At 40.1% G+C, this 17,355-nt stretch overlaps 1 protein-coding gene across 1 annotated transcript; it reads right to left on the reverse strand.

The window, feature by feature from the left end:
- Positions 1 to 270: 270 nt before the first annotated feature.
- CHIA (chitinase acidic) lies at positions 271 to 11,580 on the reverse strand. The gene is given in 12 exon segments (XM_049715094.1): positions 271 to 293; positions 2,861 to 3,002; positions 3,090 to 3,209; positions 3,722 to 3,907; positions 4,196 to 4,289; positions 4,291 to 4,317; positions 4,499 to 4,623; positions 7,206 to 7,371; positions 8,060 to 8,116; positions 9,225 to 9,426; positions 10,239 to 10,268; positions 11,463 to 11,580. Coding segments are annotated over 12 exon segments (1,203 nt in total). The 5' UTR covers positions 11,494 to 11,580.
- Positions 11,581 to 17,355: the final 5,775 nt, after the last annotated feature.

The following is a 17,355-nucleotide window of genomic DNA, read 5'->3' on the forward strand; positions in this document are numbered from 1 at the left end:
GAACCAGAACTCTCTATCAAAGGGACTTTTAAAAACCCTGACTCTCTTGTATACCATCTCCATGAGTGACTACTCTTACAAGTGGACTTTAACCAAGAATTTGATGGGTGTAACTCAGACTGGCTGCTAAGCAACAGCCCCTCCCCGCTTGAAGTCATTGTGACATTGCTTTCTACAAGGCAACATTATGATGTAGAAGGAGCCAGAAAAGCCCAACTTTGAAAATAAGCTCTGCTAACTATTAACTTCATAATCTTGGGCAAATTTTCCTCACAATATCTCAGTTTCTTCACCTGTAGCACAAGCACAATATTCACCATGTAGGAGATAACTTATATAAAGTCCAATGCTTGGCTTACTCAACTTGTTCATCATTTCCCTTCCTGCCCTCATTGATTTATTCATTCAACAGGTACTTATTAAACTCTTATAATATGTCAGGTACTGCTCTAGGCTTTGGGAATATAGCAGTGAACAGAAATCCTTGTTCTTCTAGAGGTTAATTCTAGCAGGGGAGGCAATAAAAATGGTAAATACATAAAATGTATGGGATGTCAGGTATTGATTTTGCCAAGGAAAAACAAAGGAATCACAGACAGGGAAAAGGGAGTTTCATGGCCAGGAAGGGGCCCACTGAAAAGGTGGCTTCAAGGAAAGGCCTACAGGAAGTGAGGCAGAAAGTCAAATGGAAACCTTGGGAAAGAGTATTCTAGCTTGTGCAAAAGCCCTGAGGCAGTAACATGCCTGGACTATTGGAGAAACAGCAAAGACACCAACGTAGTTGAAATAGAGGTAGTGAGAAGTGTTTTCAACATTTCTTTTAAGGCAGGTTTAGTGGTGATGAACTCCCTCAGGTTTTGTTTGTCTAGGAAAGCCTTTATTTCTTCATTATAATTAAGTATAAATTTGCTGGGTAGAGTATTCTCAGCTGACAGTTTTTAATTTTTCAATATTATGAGTATGTCATCCCACTTTCTCCTGGGCTGTAGAGTTTCTGCTAAGGAATCTACTGATAGCCTAATGGGGGCTCCTTGTAGGTTACTGTCTTTATTTTCCCCCTGGCTGCCTTTAAAATTCTTTCTTTGTCATTAACTTTTTTTTTTTTTTTTTTTTTTGTGGTACGCGGGCCTTTCACTGTTGTGGCCTCTCCCGTTGCGGAGCACAGGCTCCAGACGCGCAGGCTCAGCGGCCATGTCTCATGGGCCCAGCCACTCCACGGCACGTGGGATCTTCCCGGACCAGGGCACGAACCCATGTCCCCTGCATCGGCAGGCGGACTCTCAACCACTGCACCACCAGGGAAGCACTGTCATTGATTTTTGACAGTTTTTTTTTTTTTTTTTTTTGCGGTACGCGGGCCTCTCACTGCTGTGGCCCCTCCCACTGCGGAGCACAGGCTACGGACGCGCAGACTCAGCGGCCATGGCTCACGGGCCCAGCCGCTCCGCGGCATGTGGGATCTTCCCGGACCGGGGCACGAACCCGTGTCCCCTGCATCGGCAGGCGGACTGTCAACCACTGCGCCACCAGGGAAGCCCCGATTTTTGACAGTTTTAATATGTGTCTTGGAAAAGGTCTTCTTGCACTGAGGTAATTATGTGTTCTCTTATCTTTGTGAACTTGTATACCCAGTTCCTTCCCAGGCTTGGGAGTTCTAACCTATTATTTCTTTAAATAAACTCTCTGTTCCTTTCTCCCTCTCTTCTCCTTCTGGGATACCCATTAGGCTTATGTTGCCTTTCCTAATGGAATTGGGTAGTTCTCATAGAATTTATTCATTTTAAAAAATCGTAGTTCTCTTTTCTCTTCTACCTGAATCATTCGTAGATTTTGAACCTACTAGCTCTCTTTTCCTTATGGTCTGCTCTATTTCCAATGCTTTTAATGCTTTCTTCATCTAATTTATTGAGTTCTTCAGCTCCAGAATTTCTGTTTTGTTCTTCTTTAGAGTTTCAGTCTCTTCAGTAAAGCATTCCTTCTGTTCATTAATTTTATTCCTGAGCTCATTGAACTGTCTTTCTGAGTTTTCTTGTAGCTCATTGAGTTCTTTCATAACAGATATTTTCAATTCTCTATCAGTTAGTTCACACTTTTTCATGACTTTAAGTTTGGTTTCCTGAGAATTGCCGTTTTCTTTTTGTGATACCATATTACCATGGTTTTTCATGGTGCTTAATGAGTTGTTCCTCTGTTGGCACTTTTGAAGTAGCAAACACCTTTTTTAATTAGGTAAAACTCTTTTCACTTTGATTTTAACAATTCAACATGTTGGTTATTAGAGGCCTTTTTTTTTTATTTTCCAGTAGGTAGTGCTATAGCACAGTTTTTGTTTCTCTTACCTGAAATGTCTCTGGCTATATTTGAAAATTGACTTTCCACCCTCCACCGCCTCTGCCAGAGGTGTCACTTATGCCCTTGCTGCTTTGCCTCCAGAATCTCTGGTGCCTTGCTGTTGTCAATGTTGCCATTGTTGCTAGGGTCACTGCCAAGGGCATCAGGATGGTGGGCACCTCCACTGGGTCCAGGGATGCTTGGGTGGTGGGCAACTCTGCCACAGCAAGGGCAGAGGGAGGGTGGGGTGGGAAGGGGGTCATGGGTGCCTTTGATGCATCTGGGATTGTCAGATGCAAGAGTGCCAGAGTCCAGGCACCACCAGAACTGGAGGGACTGAGGTCATGGGCCTTGCCACTGCTGATGCCTGTTTCCCTGTGTCTGGGGTATTGCTGCAGTCTGGAAGCCTACTTTGTGTGTGCTGCCTCCCCTATTACTACTGGGTCCTCTGGAACTGTTGGCTCAGGCTGTCTTTTGAGTTGGAAAAGGAGCATTTATACACCATGGGCAACCCCCTGCTGTCACTTACTTGCACTCTTCAGGCCAAGAACATCCTTCAAGGTGTTGATCAGGGGGAACTTGCCCTGGTTACAGAATGTGCCTGTGAAGTCATCCATGTCAATGGCCCAGACCATGGCACCTCCAAAGTTGTTTTGTTTAAGCCACTCAGCCTGTTTAAGGATAGAGGACACCAGCAGTCATTTTATTTCGGGGGACTCAGGGCTGAGCTCACAGCACATTGGAGGGGCTGACCTTACCTTGATATTAAAGCTCTTGACGTTGTCATAGCCAACCCACTCATTGCCCTCATAGGTGTAGGGCACGTACTGAGAGGCATCCCATGCCTGAGTGGCTCCATCTTTCAGGAAGGTGCAGATCTTTAAAAAGTCAAGAGATTCAAATCCTTTAAGTATGACTCCCCAAAAAGAGAAAACATACAATTTCCTCTTTGATTTTTTTTTTCTGTCATGCCTGCAATAGGGGATTTCCTCAGATTTCTAATTATGGGTTTTTGTTTGCAGTAAATAAGATCAAGTTGTTTTTGAAATACTCAGATGTTATCCCTATTTTTAGTGCTTGATTTTGAGAACCCATGTTAGTATGGGAGATACAGTTATTTAATTCCCTTAAGTGCTAATATAAATGACCTTAAGTATGTAGTCTGTTGTTTGAAGGGATATTGCACACTACAAATGTTCTTCATACTGGATTAGGTAAATGAATAGGTTACTTAAACACCTGAAGCATTTGGAGTAATATCTGTGTAACAGTAGGTAAGTAGTGGACAAAATGAACATTCAAGCTTTACACAGATTCTAGCCCTAAGGCTACTGTGCAGCACAGGGCATGAAATTCACAGAATTTCAACTGTAAAGCCCAGGCTACCTACCTCATAGTAGGCCAGGAACCCAGCCTGCCTGGTGTAGGGCCCAGCAGGACCAGCACCAGAAGTGGGAGCACCAATGCCATTGTTGGAAGGGTTGCTTAGGATGTAGTCGTGTCCATAGGCAGGGAATCCAACGATGAGCTTCTCAGCTGGGGCCCCATTGTTCTTCCAGTAGTTCATGGCATAATCCTGAAAATGTAGCAGGTGAGTTAGAGGCCCACCCAGCTGATGACCCATTGCTTAGTTATGCTAGTCCACTGTCCTAAAAGGTAAAATTGAATGATGCTAATAACAGATAGATTAGTTGGTATTTTTGGAAATATTTTGGTGAGGTTATAATTAATGAAATATGATCAGCCACTTAAGATGAGAGTTGCCCAAATGAGACTTTTGCAGAATTTATATTTCTTTTGTCTCTGAATCTCCATGTGATTTACAACATCTCTGGTCTGAACCTGCATCTGTGTGGGTACTCACCACATTGAGGTAAGCATTGTTGCCAGTGTCAGTTGGGTATTTGTAGAGGGGGCTGTTCTCTCCAGTGTAGCCCTCCCATGGGCCATAGAAGTCATGTCATGACATGGATGTAGTCTAGGTACCTGAGGTGGGATAAAGCGTTTAAAAGCATTTCCAATTGTTATTTCCCACACCTGTGCAGACAAAAGATACCACTTCCAATGCCTCTTAAACAAAGTCCCTGAGTGGCAAGACAGACTAAGGACAAGTCTGCTTTGCAAAACTGATACCTATAGGAGTATGAGGATAAGGTGAGTCACTCACTGGGACAGCTGAGGAATCTCATAGCCAGACTGGATGTTGGAGATGCCAGCAGCTACTGCAGCAGTGACCAGTAGCCTGGGCTTGTTGGTTTGGATGGCCTCCTGCTCAAAAGCTTCACGCATTTCCTATAGAATAATCAAGTATAGTAGGACATCTATGAAACTGATTTCACCTCCTTAAATATTAATAAATATATGTTTGTATAATGCTTTTCTTTTTCAGAGTGCTTTCACATATTTTATCTTTAGTTTCTGCATATCCCTATAAAGTAGACAGAATTGATGGTATTCATTTTATAGCTAATATGCATAGAAGTTAGACAATTTCGCCAAAGTCTCACAGCAAGTTAGTATCCAGGTCATGACGAGAACCCAGGTCCCAGATGACCAGTCAGAGCTCTACTTATATCACTGCACTTTGAAGTTATACTTGCTACAGTAACCTATATCCAGCTTTTAGCAATATACAGATTTGCTTCCCTTTGTCCAGTAAATGAGCTACTTTATAGGACTGACATCCCATCAAATGAAATGCTGAATTGGCCAGTGAGGAAGGTGGTAACAGCCAGGTGATAGGTTCCCGTTCAATGCTAGAGGTTAATCCACTGTTATTTTGTGACTCTAATCTTACCCGGAGCACTGGATTAATTTTTTTTTTTTTTTTTTTTTGCGGTACGCAGGCCTCTCACTGTTGTGGCCTCTCCCATTGCAGAGCACAGGCTCCGGACGCGCAGGCTCAGCGGCCATGGCTCACGGGCTCAGCCACTCCACGGCATGTGGGATCTTCCCAGACCAGGGTACGAACCAGCACCCCCTGCATCGGCAGGCAGACTCTCAACCACTGCGCCACCAGGGAATCCATGGATTTAGTTTTTATAACTGCATTATTAGGGTGTACCAGAGTGTGTTCCAGTGAAGAGTGGGTCTGAAAATTGTTGTATGGGTACTTGTTAAAGGAACTAGGTTATTTAACTGGAAGGAGAAAAATTATAGGCAAGATATAGCTGTCTTCAAATATCGAACTAATATGTTGCAAAAGGTGCAGCTTTATTCTATGTTACTTCAGTGGGCAGAGCTAGAACCACTAATTGGAAGTTATTAATTATGACTGGACGCATGTATTGACTAAGAATACAGATGTTCTTTTTGATCTCTAGAGCTGTTCAACAAGTAAGTAGGTTTATTTTTCAACCAGTGAATTACTTAATATTGAAACTATTGGAGGCTGCCTGACAATCTGGTATACCAGATGGTATAGGAAAAAACCCTGTCTTGGGGGAGAGTAAATCTAAAAGCCATCCTTGGCTTTTCTCACTCCATTCATTTTTCCTTGGTGATCTCTTAGTTATCTACCTTTGCTGATGACGTCAATACAGTATGTCAAATCAAGTCCTTTGTTCTGAACTCCAGCTTGGCATTCACCCAATATCTATTCATCCAGTGTCTATTAGGCAAAACTATAGGATGTCCTACAGATTCCTCTCACTCAGCATGTTCAAAGACAAATTAATGAGCCCTTTTTCTTGCTCCAAATCTACCTTTTTTCCTGTATTTACCATCTTAGTTAACAGGACCATAGTCAAACTAGTTCTCAAGGTCAGAAAACTGGAAGTTCTCTCCTTTTCCACTTCCAATTGGTCTCCAAATCCTATTGATTCTACCCTCCTAATATCTCTTATATACTTCCTTTTTCTGTTCTCACTGTTAGGGTATTCGTTCAGACCCTCAGCATCTCTTGCTCGATTTATTGCAATAGCCTCCTAACTCTATCCCTGACTCCTTACCTTCTAATTCATCCACCGTGGTTAAAGCCAGAGTGATCCTTCTAAAACATGAGCTTTGTCATATCTTTCCATTACTTAAAAATCCTTCAAAGTTGCCTTGAACGTAATGTCCAAATTACTTAACATAATATACAAATCCTACATGATCTGATTCTTGTCTCTGGTGCAGCCTCATAATCCATTACTCACATACCTGCTCACACATATCTACATGTCTTCATTTGTGCAATCCCATCGTCACTTAATTGGTTAACACCACTTTTAAGACTAAGCTCTTCCTGATCCTGCCCCAGAGCAGAATTAGGTACCTTCTCTCTGTGCTACTTTTGCACTCTGAATACCTCTATCATGACATTTACCTAAGTGTACTGTAATTGTTGGTTATTTTTCAGGCTTCCACCTAAGATGGTGTAGTTTTTAAAGCCAAGGATTGTGTCTTATTCTTATCTTTAGCCTGACACTTAATGCAGTGTCTGGGATGGTGTAAGTGCTCAGTGATAATAGGCAGTCTAATATAAAGGTTAGAAGCAATGGGCTCTGTAGTCAGACTACTTGGGTAGTTATCACACCTATTAGTTGTGTGATATTAGGCAAGTTACTTAAACCCGCTATATATTAGCTTCCTCGTCTGTAAAATAAAGATTATGGTACTTACAGTACCTATATCATAGAGTAGATATGAAGATGAAATGAGTTATGACTCTAGAAACAGCTTGTAGAATTGTGCCTGACACAGAGCACACATAATAATATTATTATTATTAAATGCTGTTGAATGTAGGCATGATATCTAAGAATCTTTGCAATGTAAAGTTTCCAAAATTCTAAATTCCAGTTTAGTTTCACTCTGGAACCACCAGGTTCTCCTTGAAAAGAACAGGCTTTGAATTTTCTTGGGCTAAACACTGCCATCTCCCTCCTCACCTGCACCAGGACAGTGAAGAGATGCTTGTCCTGAGAAGGGCTTCCACGAGAACCAGGGTACTCCCAGTCGAAGTCCAGCCCATCAAATCCATACTGACGCAGGAATTTGATGACTGAAGAAATGAAAGTCTTGCGATTCTCTGGAGTGGAAACCATGGCAGTGAAACTGAAGGAGATCCAAAGAAGGCAGGGTGAGGCCTTGGTAGTCCCAACACCTTGTAGCGAAGACAAACTCCTATATTTCTGCCTCAGAGCTTTACACCAAGACCCACATCCCAGATAAAACTATGTTCCTGGCTTTCTCCTGTGCTTGCTTTGTAATCACTGCTCTGTCAGCCATGGTACCTCAGTGTTCTCTTTGTTTTGTTATCCACCCAACTCTGATCTTTCTCCCAAATTGTACCTGTTGCTTTGAACACCTGGCTACCTTGGCCCACTGTGTTGTCTCTCCAAATAGTCCCTGATGTTCGCATACCCTCAAAAAATTCTTCTTGTTTATTTGCATGACTTTCTCTTCCCTTCTCCCAGAAGGTAAATAGACAGAAGTGCTATAACACTCTCCTCAGGGGTTGTACTTCTGAAACATTTTGAGAAGAGGTTGTTTTGAAATCTCAGTAACTAAGCTTCTGTGAATGTAGTCCCAGAATATCCAACTAAATGTAAACGTACAAAATAAATGGTGTTCTAATTAATACTGAGATTCTGGTGTAGTAATTTATTTAAGTAGCATATTTGTTTAATGTATATCCTTAATATCCTGTCTTAAGATGTGAAATCTGAAGGGACATAGGTCACATTGGGCTAACTTGTTTTCTGTAACAAATGAACACCAGGCTCTCTCGTAGAGGACTTACGGGGCAGTTCCAAAATTCCAGCCTCCAATGGCCAGGAGAGTTTTCAGCTGGCTGTTCCTTTAAAGCAAAGGATAGAAAAGAAAAACTTCAAAATCCGTGAGTCCCTCAATTTAAAATAACATTGCTTTGGTATTGGGTCTGGTCAGAAACTTTGATGTTGCCTTGATAAAATATTCTGTATAATAATTTTCCTTCACTACTGAACACTTCAGAAAAATTATTTGTGTTATCATTATGAATGCACTCAGAGTTCTTTAGAAAAATCTAAATTAAGCAACCGGGTTTTTTTAAAAATTGGAATGTATTGGCAATTCTTACATTCTACTCTATCAGATGAAATGGTAAATATTGCTTGAACATAATTACTTTCTCAGACTTTATGATAATGAATATAAATCAGTTGGCTTAAAATCATGCACATTTTCTGGAATAGTGGTTCTCAAACATCAGTTTATATAAGAATGAAGTACATGGACCAGAGTTGGAGGACAACATTAAAATTCCAGGTTTTTAACCCCTTTCTCAGAGATTGTGATTCAGTTGGATTAGGGATTGAGATTTTTATCAAGTGACTCATGTGATTTTGTTGCATGGTCAATGGATCACACTTTGAGAAATACCACTCTGAAGGGGTTTATTTCTTCTTAGGTATAATAACTCAAATTCTAGTGGCTGCATTCAAGATACTGCCACTACTGAAGGTAGCAATGGCCTGTAGCCTTACTTCTCCTGGATGTAACTAACTGAACAAATTAGAAATTAAAAGATACCAGGGTTTTTGTTTGTTTTGTTTCATTTTTACACAGAACAGAACTCTATTAAAATACAGCAAACTCTTCTGATCTCTTGGGCTCTGTTATGTCTAATCTTCGGTATCCTCTGCCTCCTGTTCTCTGATGCAAGTAACTAAGATGGTTTGCAGTTTCCTGAGTCATCAAAAAGATAATTACAGTGAAAGGAAGATACAGAACTATTTTTTAATACTAGCTAGAGCAGGCAACGTGCTACGTTATCTATATCCTCGATACTTAAAGCGTAGCTCCTGGACCAGAAGCATCAGCATCATAGGGAAGCTTGTTAGAAATACAGAGTCTTGGTTCCCACCTCAGACTCACTGAACCTGAACTGCAGAGATACCAACTTAGATAACTTCCCGTTCTCTTACTTGTTTTTCAGGCTATTGAAAGATTGGTAGAGAGTCACATCATTCCATTCAATGGTGGTGATCTCGTTGTTTCTCATCCCAGCAAAGGCATAAATCAGGTGAGTACAGAGGCAGGGGTCGATGTCGTCAGGCTTGAAACTTCCCAGGCCTGGTCGGTACTGGGACCAGTTGGTGAAGTAGCACATCAGCTGGAAGGCAGAACCTGAGAGTAGTAAGAAGTAAGAAAAATGGCCTGACTTAGGTGCCACTGAAATGTGCTGTAAGTTTTAGCCCTGCTTCTGTTTCCCTCCCTTTGCCTCAGATACCTGATCTCTGTGTAAGGGTGGTTAATAGGAACAATCTTGCAAATGATTTCAAAGCTTCAAACTTGGGAACTAGTCACTGACTTTCAAGTTGGTTATTTTTAACTTTGACAGATTCACTTTGGGATCTTGGTGAAGCCTAGGAACCACTGAAGAAAAAATGCCCTGTAGTCCTATGAAGCCCAGTGAATACCAACTTACAACTCTCAGGTGGTCATGCTGAAGAGAATAACAGTGGCAGCCAATACAAAATAACAGGTTCTTCCAACATCAAATCCATCTGTCTGTAAAGAAGACACTAGCTTTCTTTCCTAGCATAGCTTATTTATCTCTTTATATGCTTTTATTTTTATTTATTTATTTTTTGGGTGGTACGCGGACCTCTCACTGTTGTGGCCTCTTCCGTTGTGGAGCACAGGCTCCGGACGCGCAGGCTCAGTGGCCATGGCTCACGGGCCTAACCGCTCCGCAGCATGTGGGATCTTCCTGGACTGGGGCACGAACCCATGTCCCCTGCATCGGCAGGCGGACTCTCAACCACTGCGCCACCAGGGAAGCCCTTGATATGCTTTTTAAAAAGTAATATTAGAATATGAAAAAATCACATTTAATACATTAAGCAGACAATTGCATTATGAGTAATTTATAAAGATTTTAGGTTTATTGTAGGAAAAAATTATGTCAAGGATATAATACAGAGTCCATGACTTACCTAGCTGAACATTCAGCAGAAGGGCCAGACCTAAGAGAAAGAAAACACATGTATTCTGAACCAATTGTCTATATCTTGTAGAATATAATTCTGAGGCCTTCGGTACCATCCTATGGGTCATAGGTTTTTATAGCCCAAGTGGCACTTAGGGGTTATGCCAAAGAGTAGGCTTTTCAGTGAAGGCACCAATAAATCTGTACTTCCCTTCTCTTAGTCAAAAATGAGCATGGCTCTCTCTTCTTCCTTCTTCCATGTCAGTAACAAATGTTACGGAAGACAGAGTTGGAAGTCTACTACCTATGGGAGATCTACGTACTGAAACTACCCAAAATTTACTCTACTCAATGACTACACACCCATCCATGCTTCACTACCCTTAACTGGGATGAATACAGCTTCACACACAAAGCATCCTCTAAATCAGTGAATTCAGTATCTCTTGGGGCCTTCAAGTTTTTTTATACCAACTTTAAGAGCCCTTACGGTAGAAGAGAACTAGAAACTGTTAGACAAGGCTCCAGATGCTGTTCCCTGGCTTCTACCAGGACACTTTTGACCTGATTGCTTTATAAATTGAGCTAGAGGTTTCATTTGGAAAAGGTTCTGAAGCTATAAAAAGTTTGTAAATCTCAGCTCTAGGGCAACTAATAAGCTATGGATATAAATTGGCTCTAAACAATGTACTGAATCAACCCTTTAAATGATTGAATTATAACTGATATTTTTATGATACATCAGCAACTCAGTAAGACAGTAAGGGATTAAAGAGAAATAATTCTGAAAACAGTAGATCAAAGATAACTTGCATAACTCTGTCTCAGTTCCCACTGATTTTCATCTCTGAAAAAGATAGACCAAAAACACAAACATGTAAATTAAAATAAGATCAATTAAAATGAGGTGGTGCAGGAAGATGAATAGAGAAATGGGAACAACCCAACAAGGAATGGGAGTGTAAGACAAGCATTGGAAGAAAACTAGCCTTTCTTTTAGGACCATGCTTTTGGCATCAACGAAGGTAGAAATGCTGCCAGAGTCAATTGAGATTAAAAGAATCAGAAGTAGACTCATTTGTGTATGTCTGGATTCTCTTGGAAATTTGAAATAATGAAAGAACAACAGAAAAACATAGAGGTGTGTGTGAAGACTATTTCATGCCTGTCAGATGCAGAGAGAAAAAGAAATCAGGTAAAAACAAGGCTTTATCTCCAATTACAGACTCACCTGTGAGAATAAGCTTTGCCATGGTTGCCATTGGCTCTGGTCTAGCAGAGCCTGGATTTTCTTCTTATACCATCTGAGTACCAGGTTATCACAAAGGATATCTTCCAAGTGGAGAGCATTTAACCCAAATGTGTATATAGCTAATCAGTAAGTCAACAGATCTCCTCCCCTACAAACACCACTTTGTGTACCTACAACCTGCACTCCCCTCACCACCACCTTCTCTGCTCAATAAGGACAAAATGTCATGGCTCCTAACAGGGTGGTAGAGATCATCACCATGAAAAGCACCGGCTTATTAGCTTTTTTGGCAGTTCTCAGGGCTGATAAGCATCTGTTTAAACATTGTGGTTTTCATGAGGTGGACATTTTGTGCCTGGCATCAAAGCATGTTTTTATTGGAAAATAAAAAATAAAAACCCTTGGAAGGTATTAGCTGTTCTTAAAACTTTTTTTAACCCTCAGAATGGGAGAAAATATTTGCAAATGAAGCAACTGACAAAGGATTAATCTCCAAAATCTACAAGCAGATCATGCAGCTCAATAACAAAAAAACAAACAACCCAATCCAAAAATGGGCAGAAGATCTAAATAGACATTTCTCCTAAGAAGATATACAGATAGCCAACAAACACATGAAAGAATGCTCAACATCATTAATCATTAGAGAAATGCAAATCAAAACTACAATGAGATATCATCTCACACCAGTCAGAATGGCCATCATCAAAAAATCTAGAAAGAATAAATGCTGGAGAGGGTATGGAGAAAAGGGAACATTCTTGCACTGCTGGTGGGAATGTAAATGGATACAGCCACTATGGAGAACAGTATGGAGGTTCCTTTAAAAACTACAAATAGAACTACCATATGACCCAGCAAACCCACTACTGGGCATATACCCTGAGAAAACCATCATTCAAAAAGAGTCATGTACCAAAATGTTCATTGCAGCTCTATTTACAATAGTCAGGAAATGGAAGCAACCTAAGTGTCCATCATCGGATGAATGGATAAAGAAGGTGTGGCACATATATACAATGGAATATTACTCAGCCATAAAAAGAAACGAAATTGAGTTATTTGTGGTGAGGTGGATGGACCTAGAGTCTGTCATACAGAGTGAAGTAAGTCAGAAAGAGAAAGACAAATATCGTATGCTAACACATATATATGGAATATAAGAAAAAGAAATGTCATGAAGAACCTAGGGGTAAGACAGGAATAAAGACGCAGACCTACTAGAGAATGGACTTGAGGATATGGGGAGGGGAATGGTAAGCTGTGACAAAGTGAGAGAGTGGCATGGACATATGTACACTACGAAACGTAAAGTAGATAGCTAGTGGGAAACAGCCGCATAGCACAGGGAGATCAGCTCGGTGGTTTGTGACCACTTAGAGGGGTGGGATAGGGAGGGTGGGAGGGAGGGAGACACAAGAGGGAAGAGATATGGGAACAAAAGTATATGTATAACTGATTCACTTTGTTATAAAGCAGAAACTAACACACCATTGTAAAGCAATTTTACTCCAATAAAGATGTTAACGAAACAAAACAAAAATTTTCTTTCATGGAATTATTCATATATGATTTGTATAATCAGTGCCTAAGGGCTTTCATCTTCAGGTGCTGTTTTATGAACATTCTATCCATACCTGTTCTTTGGAATGACCTTAGTCATGATTATACGATAATTTTATCTAGGAACGTATGGTTCCCAAAATGTACCCTCTGAAGGTCAATGAGAACTCTCTAATCCATAGTTCCAAATTACATCCAGAAGATGTTTAAAAATATTTTGTGCTGCTGATGGATAAAGATGGTGCAGATGATATTGAAGAGTTTCTTTTAATAGAAATATTTGCAACTTGACCATTTATAGAATTTTTGTTTAAAGTTAATTCCAACCCACCTTTCCAAACACTATCCACTACTATTGTCCTATAAAAAAATTCTGCTTCAGCCAAAATGGTCTATTCATTGTCCCCAAACATGTCTTTCATGCCTTTGCTCACACTGTCTCTCCACCCTTTGCCTGTAATATCTTCTATCCCAGTATTACAGTTCTTCAAAGTCCAGCTCAGATCCTCTCCTTGAAGCTCAATGATCTCTCCTTCCTCTGAAATACTTTATGTCCTTTAGTACATATTGTCTATTCTTGCTTATATGGTACTGTCTTGTGACAGTAACTGGAAAGCAGTTGGTAGACATATGGGTGCACATGATGGGATGCTGACACCTTAGCAGACTTATTGTAAATATAGACTAATTTTTTATTTTATCTCATTTAGAAACTAAATTGTGTCCATTTACTCAATGATAATTAGGTCCTGGGTGTTTGGTTCTCACTCATAGGACCAGAGAGAAAGTCTGGTAGAAGTGCTGCCAGGAAGATTTTCAGTTATAAAAATAATAATATCAACAAACACTACAAGCACCTACTATATGCCAGAGATTGTTCTTGGTTTTTATATTACGAAGGATTACTTTTTTCTAAGTGATTAAAACCAACTCTAACAAGCACAAATCAGTATGTTGGGAGAATATGAGGAAGCTCACAGAATCAAAGATAAGAATATAGGACCTGCTTCTGATTATGACAGAAATCACATTTCTTGGGGGAGAAAAGTGGGAGGAGGGCTTAGGATAAGTAAGCTCCAATTTTACTTTTTATCCATGCATCAGTCCATACAAGAATCAAAGTCCTGTGAGAAATAGTCTGATTGTGTAGCTTTGAGCTTGAACCAGCCCCTCACTTAGAGAAAGGACAGGGCACTTGCATTTAAATTTCCATCCAAATTGGCCATAAAAGGAAATTCTAAAAGAATGGAGAGTGAATACTGAGTGACTGGAAAACAATGAATATTCGTCAGAGGGCTCTACTTCCTTATTTTATTTGGCCTATAACAATAATTATTACTGTCACCTCAACTTTGTAGGTGAGAAAATTGTCAAACAAATCTTAAGTACCAGGTCTGGGATTCAGTGTCAAGAGCAGGAGCATGCAGAATGGAAATCTCCTAATATTTACACTGCATTACTTCCTTATATTAAATGAAGTGGGCTAGTTGGTGGCACAGGTTGAACTAGGAAAGACATTTCCATGAGGTACCTAGGAGAATATGGTTGGGACAAAGAGTCAGAATTGTGTCAAATCAAGGGCAAGTCAAAAATATGCAAAAACAAGCAGCACGGCCGGTAGTCCCAGATTTATCTATTTGGCACTAACATATCTAGATGTTGTTTAAATTTAGTAAGATGTTTTCTATTGAATTTGGCCCTCCTGGCCCTGTACAAAAGACCTGCTGGTAAAACGTCCCTTCTTAATAACTCCTTAGTAGCTCCAGCTGAGTCCCTGTCAAACTTGCCTTCCATCTGAGCACTTGAGTGCTGGAAAGAATTACCAGCATGATAAGATTTGTAGAATAATAAAGGTTTAAAAGTGTTGGCATTGTGTATCTTTCCATATTGCTCATTTTTCTTTCAGGAAGCCTGTATTATTTAGTCTCTATCAATTTTATGGTACCATATATATGTTTAGATATACATTTTAAAGAAAGGTATTAAAGTGAAACCCCTGTCCCACCACCCAGTTTGAATAAGATAATATTATCTTTGAATATTATCCTATATTTTCTTCCCCAGAAATAATGAAATCATGTTGATGTTGGTAATGTTAACAAAGCTCAAGCCCATTTAAGAACTCATTATCGACAGTGAAACCATGCTATTTGATTTCACTTTACTAGAAGAAAAGATGGGACTCAAGCCCAGGAACCATATTAATAAAGTCTATTAAGGAATAATTTACATAATTCAAGATGGTTCATATACAGTGGACTACAATCTGTTTGGAGAGTGAAGCAACTAATTGGCTGTGTCACACACACTCTCTTTGATAGGCAGAAGCATTAACTAACTTTGCTTTTATTTATTGTTTGAATTCATTCATTTATTGTAAGAACAAAGATCCCTCCTTAGGCAAAGACATAGAGAGGAGTAACCTACTCTGGTGTTTTGCCCTCCAATTCTTACCTATTTTCTTCCTATTCCTTTTCCTGTTCCTAGTCCTCCTACTTTGTCCCAAACATCTACCCCTCAAGTGGCCCTAGCTTGTTTCCACTCTGCTCAAGCTCCCTCCCACTGTGATACTTCCCTGGGTTCAGCCTTCCTCAGCTGCCCCCAGCATAAGCTGCCTCACCACCAGACCCTGAGCCTAAGGGTGACACTTTCCAGGTGGTTATTTCCCCCAGGCCAGCACCTCTTCCTATTGCCCATATTTCTGTGAATGCTTCCAACATTCTGGTCACCATGGCTCTCACCACAATATCCCTTTTGAATCATCTCTCTACTCTCCACAACCCGTTGGTTACTGAGCTCGGTAGCGCTCCTCTCCTTGGTCCCAGAGGGTCCCCTCTCTTCAGTACCCTCCATTCCACTCTCCACCACCACTGCTCTCAGAGCTTATCATCTGTGACGGTTTACAGGCATATAACAGAGATATTGTGGAATCAGTTCCAGACAACTGTAATAAAGCAAATATTACAATAAAGCAAGTTACACAAATTTTTTGGTTTCCCAGTGCATATAAAAGTTATGTTTACACTATACTGTAGTATATCAAGTATGCAATAACATGATGTCTAAAAAAATGTGCATAACATAATTTTACAATAGTTTATTGTAAAAAAAAAACACCCCTAACCGTCAACTGAGTTTTCAGAGAGTCTTAATTTTCTTGCTGGTGGAGGGTCTTGCTGCGACATTGATGGCTGCTGATGGATCAGGGTGGTGGTTGCTGAAGGCTGGGATGGCTGCAGCAATTTCTTAAAGTAAGACAACAGTGAAGTTTGCTGCATCAATTGACTCTTCCTTTCATGAATGATTTCTCTGTAGCATGCACCGCTGTTTGATAGCATTTTACCCACAGTAGGACTTCTTTCAAAATTGGAGTCAATCCTGTCAAATCCTGCCACTGCTTTATCAACTAAGTTTATGTAATATTCTAAATCCTTTGTTGTCATTTCAACAACCTTCAAAGCACCTTCACCAGGGGTAGATTCCATCTCAAGAAACAACTTTCCTTGCTCATCCAAAAGAAGCAAGTTCTCATCCATTCATGTTTTATCATGAGATTACAGCAATTCAGTCACATCTTCAGACTCCACTTCTAATTCCAGTTCTCTTGTTATTTCTACCACATCTGCACTTACTTTCTCCACTGAAGTCTTGAACCCCTCAAAGTCATCCATGAGGGTTGAAATAAACTTCTTCTAAACTCCTGTTAATGTTGATATTTTGACCTCTTTCTTTGAATCATGAATGTTCTTAATGTCATCTAGAAAGTTGAATGCTTTCCAGAAGGTTTTCAATTTACTTTGCTCAAATCCATCAGAGGAATCACTATCTATGGCAACAACAGCCTTTAAAAATGTATCTTTTGAATAACAAGTTGAAATTACTCCTTGATCCAATGGCTAACACAGAATGGACCCTGTGTTAGTGGGCATGAAAACAACATTATCAGGAACAAGACAAGGTTGCCCACTCTCACCACTATTATTCAACATAGTTTTGGAAGTTTTAGCCACAGCAATCAAAGAAGGAAAAGAAATAAAAGGAATCCAAATCAGAAAAGAAGAAGTAAAGCTGTCATTGTTTGCAGATAACATGATACTACACATAGAGAATCCTAAAGATGCTACCAGAAAACTACTAGAGCTAATCAATGAATTTGGTAAAGTAGCAAGATACAAAATTAATGCACAGAAATCTCTTGCATTCCTCTACACTAATGATGAAAAATCTGAAAGTGAAATCAAGAAAACACTCCCATTTACCATTGCAACAAAAAGAATAAAATATCTAGGAATAAACCTACCTAAGGAGA

The sequence above is a fragment of the Orcinus orca genome, chromosome 1 (genome assembly GCF_937001465.1).
Source record: "Orcinus orca chromosome 1, mOrcOrc1.1, whole genome shotgun sequence".
Classification (NCBI taxonomy): Eukaryota; Metazoa; Chordata; class Mammalia; order Artiodactyla; family Delphinidae; genus Orcinus; species Orcinus orca.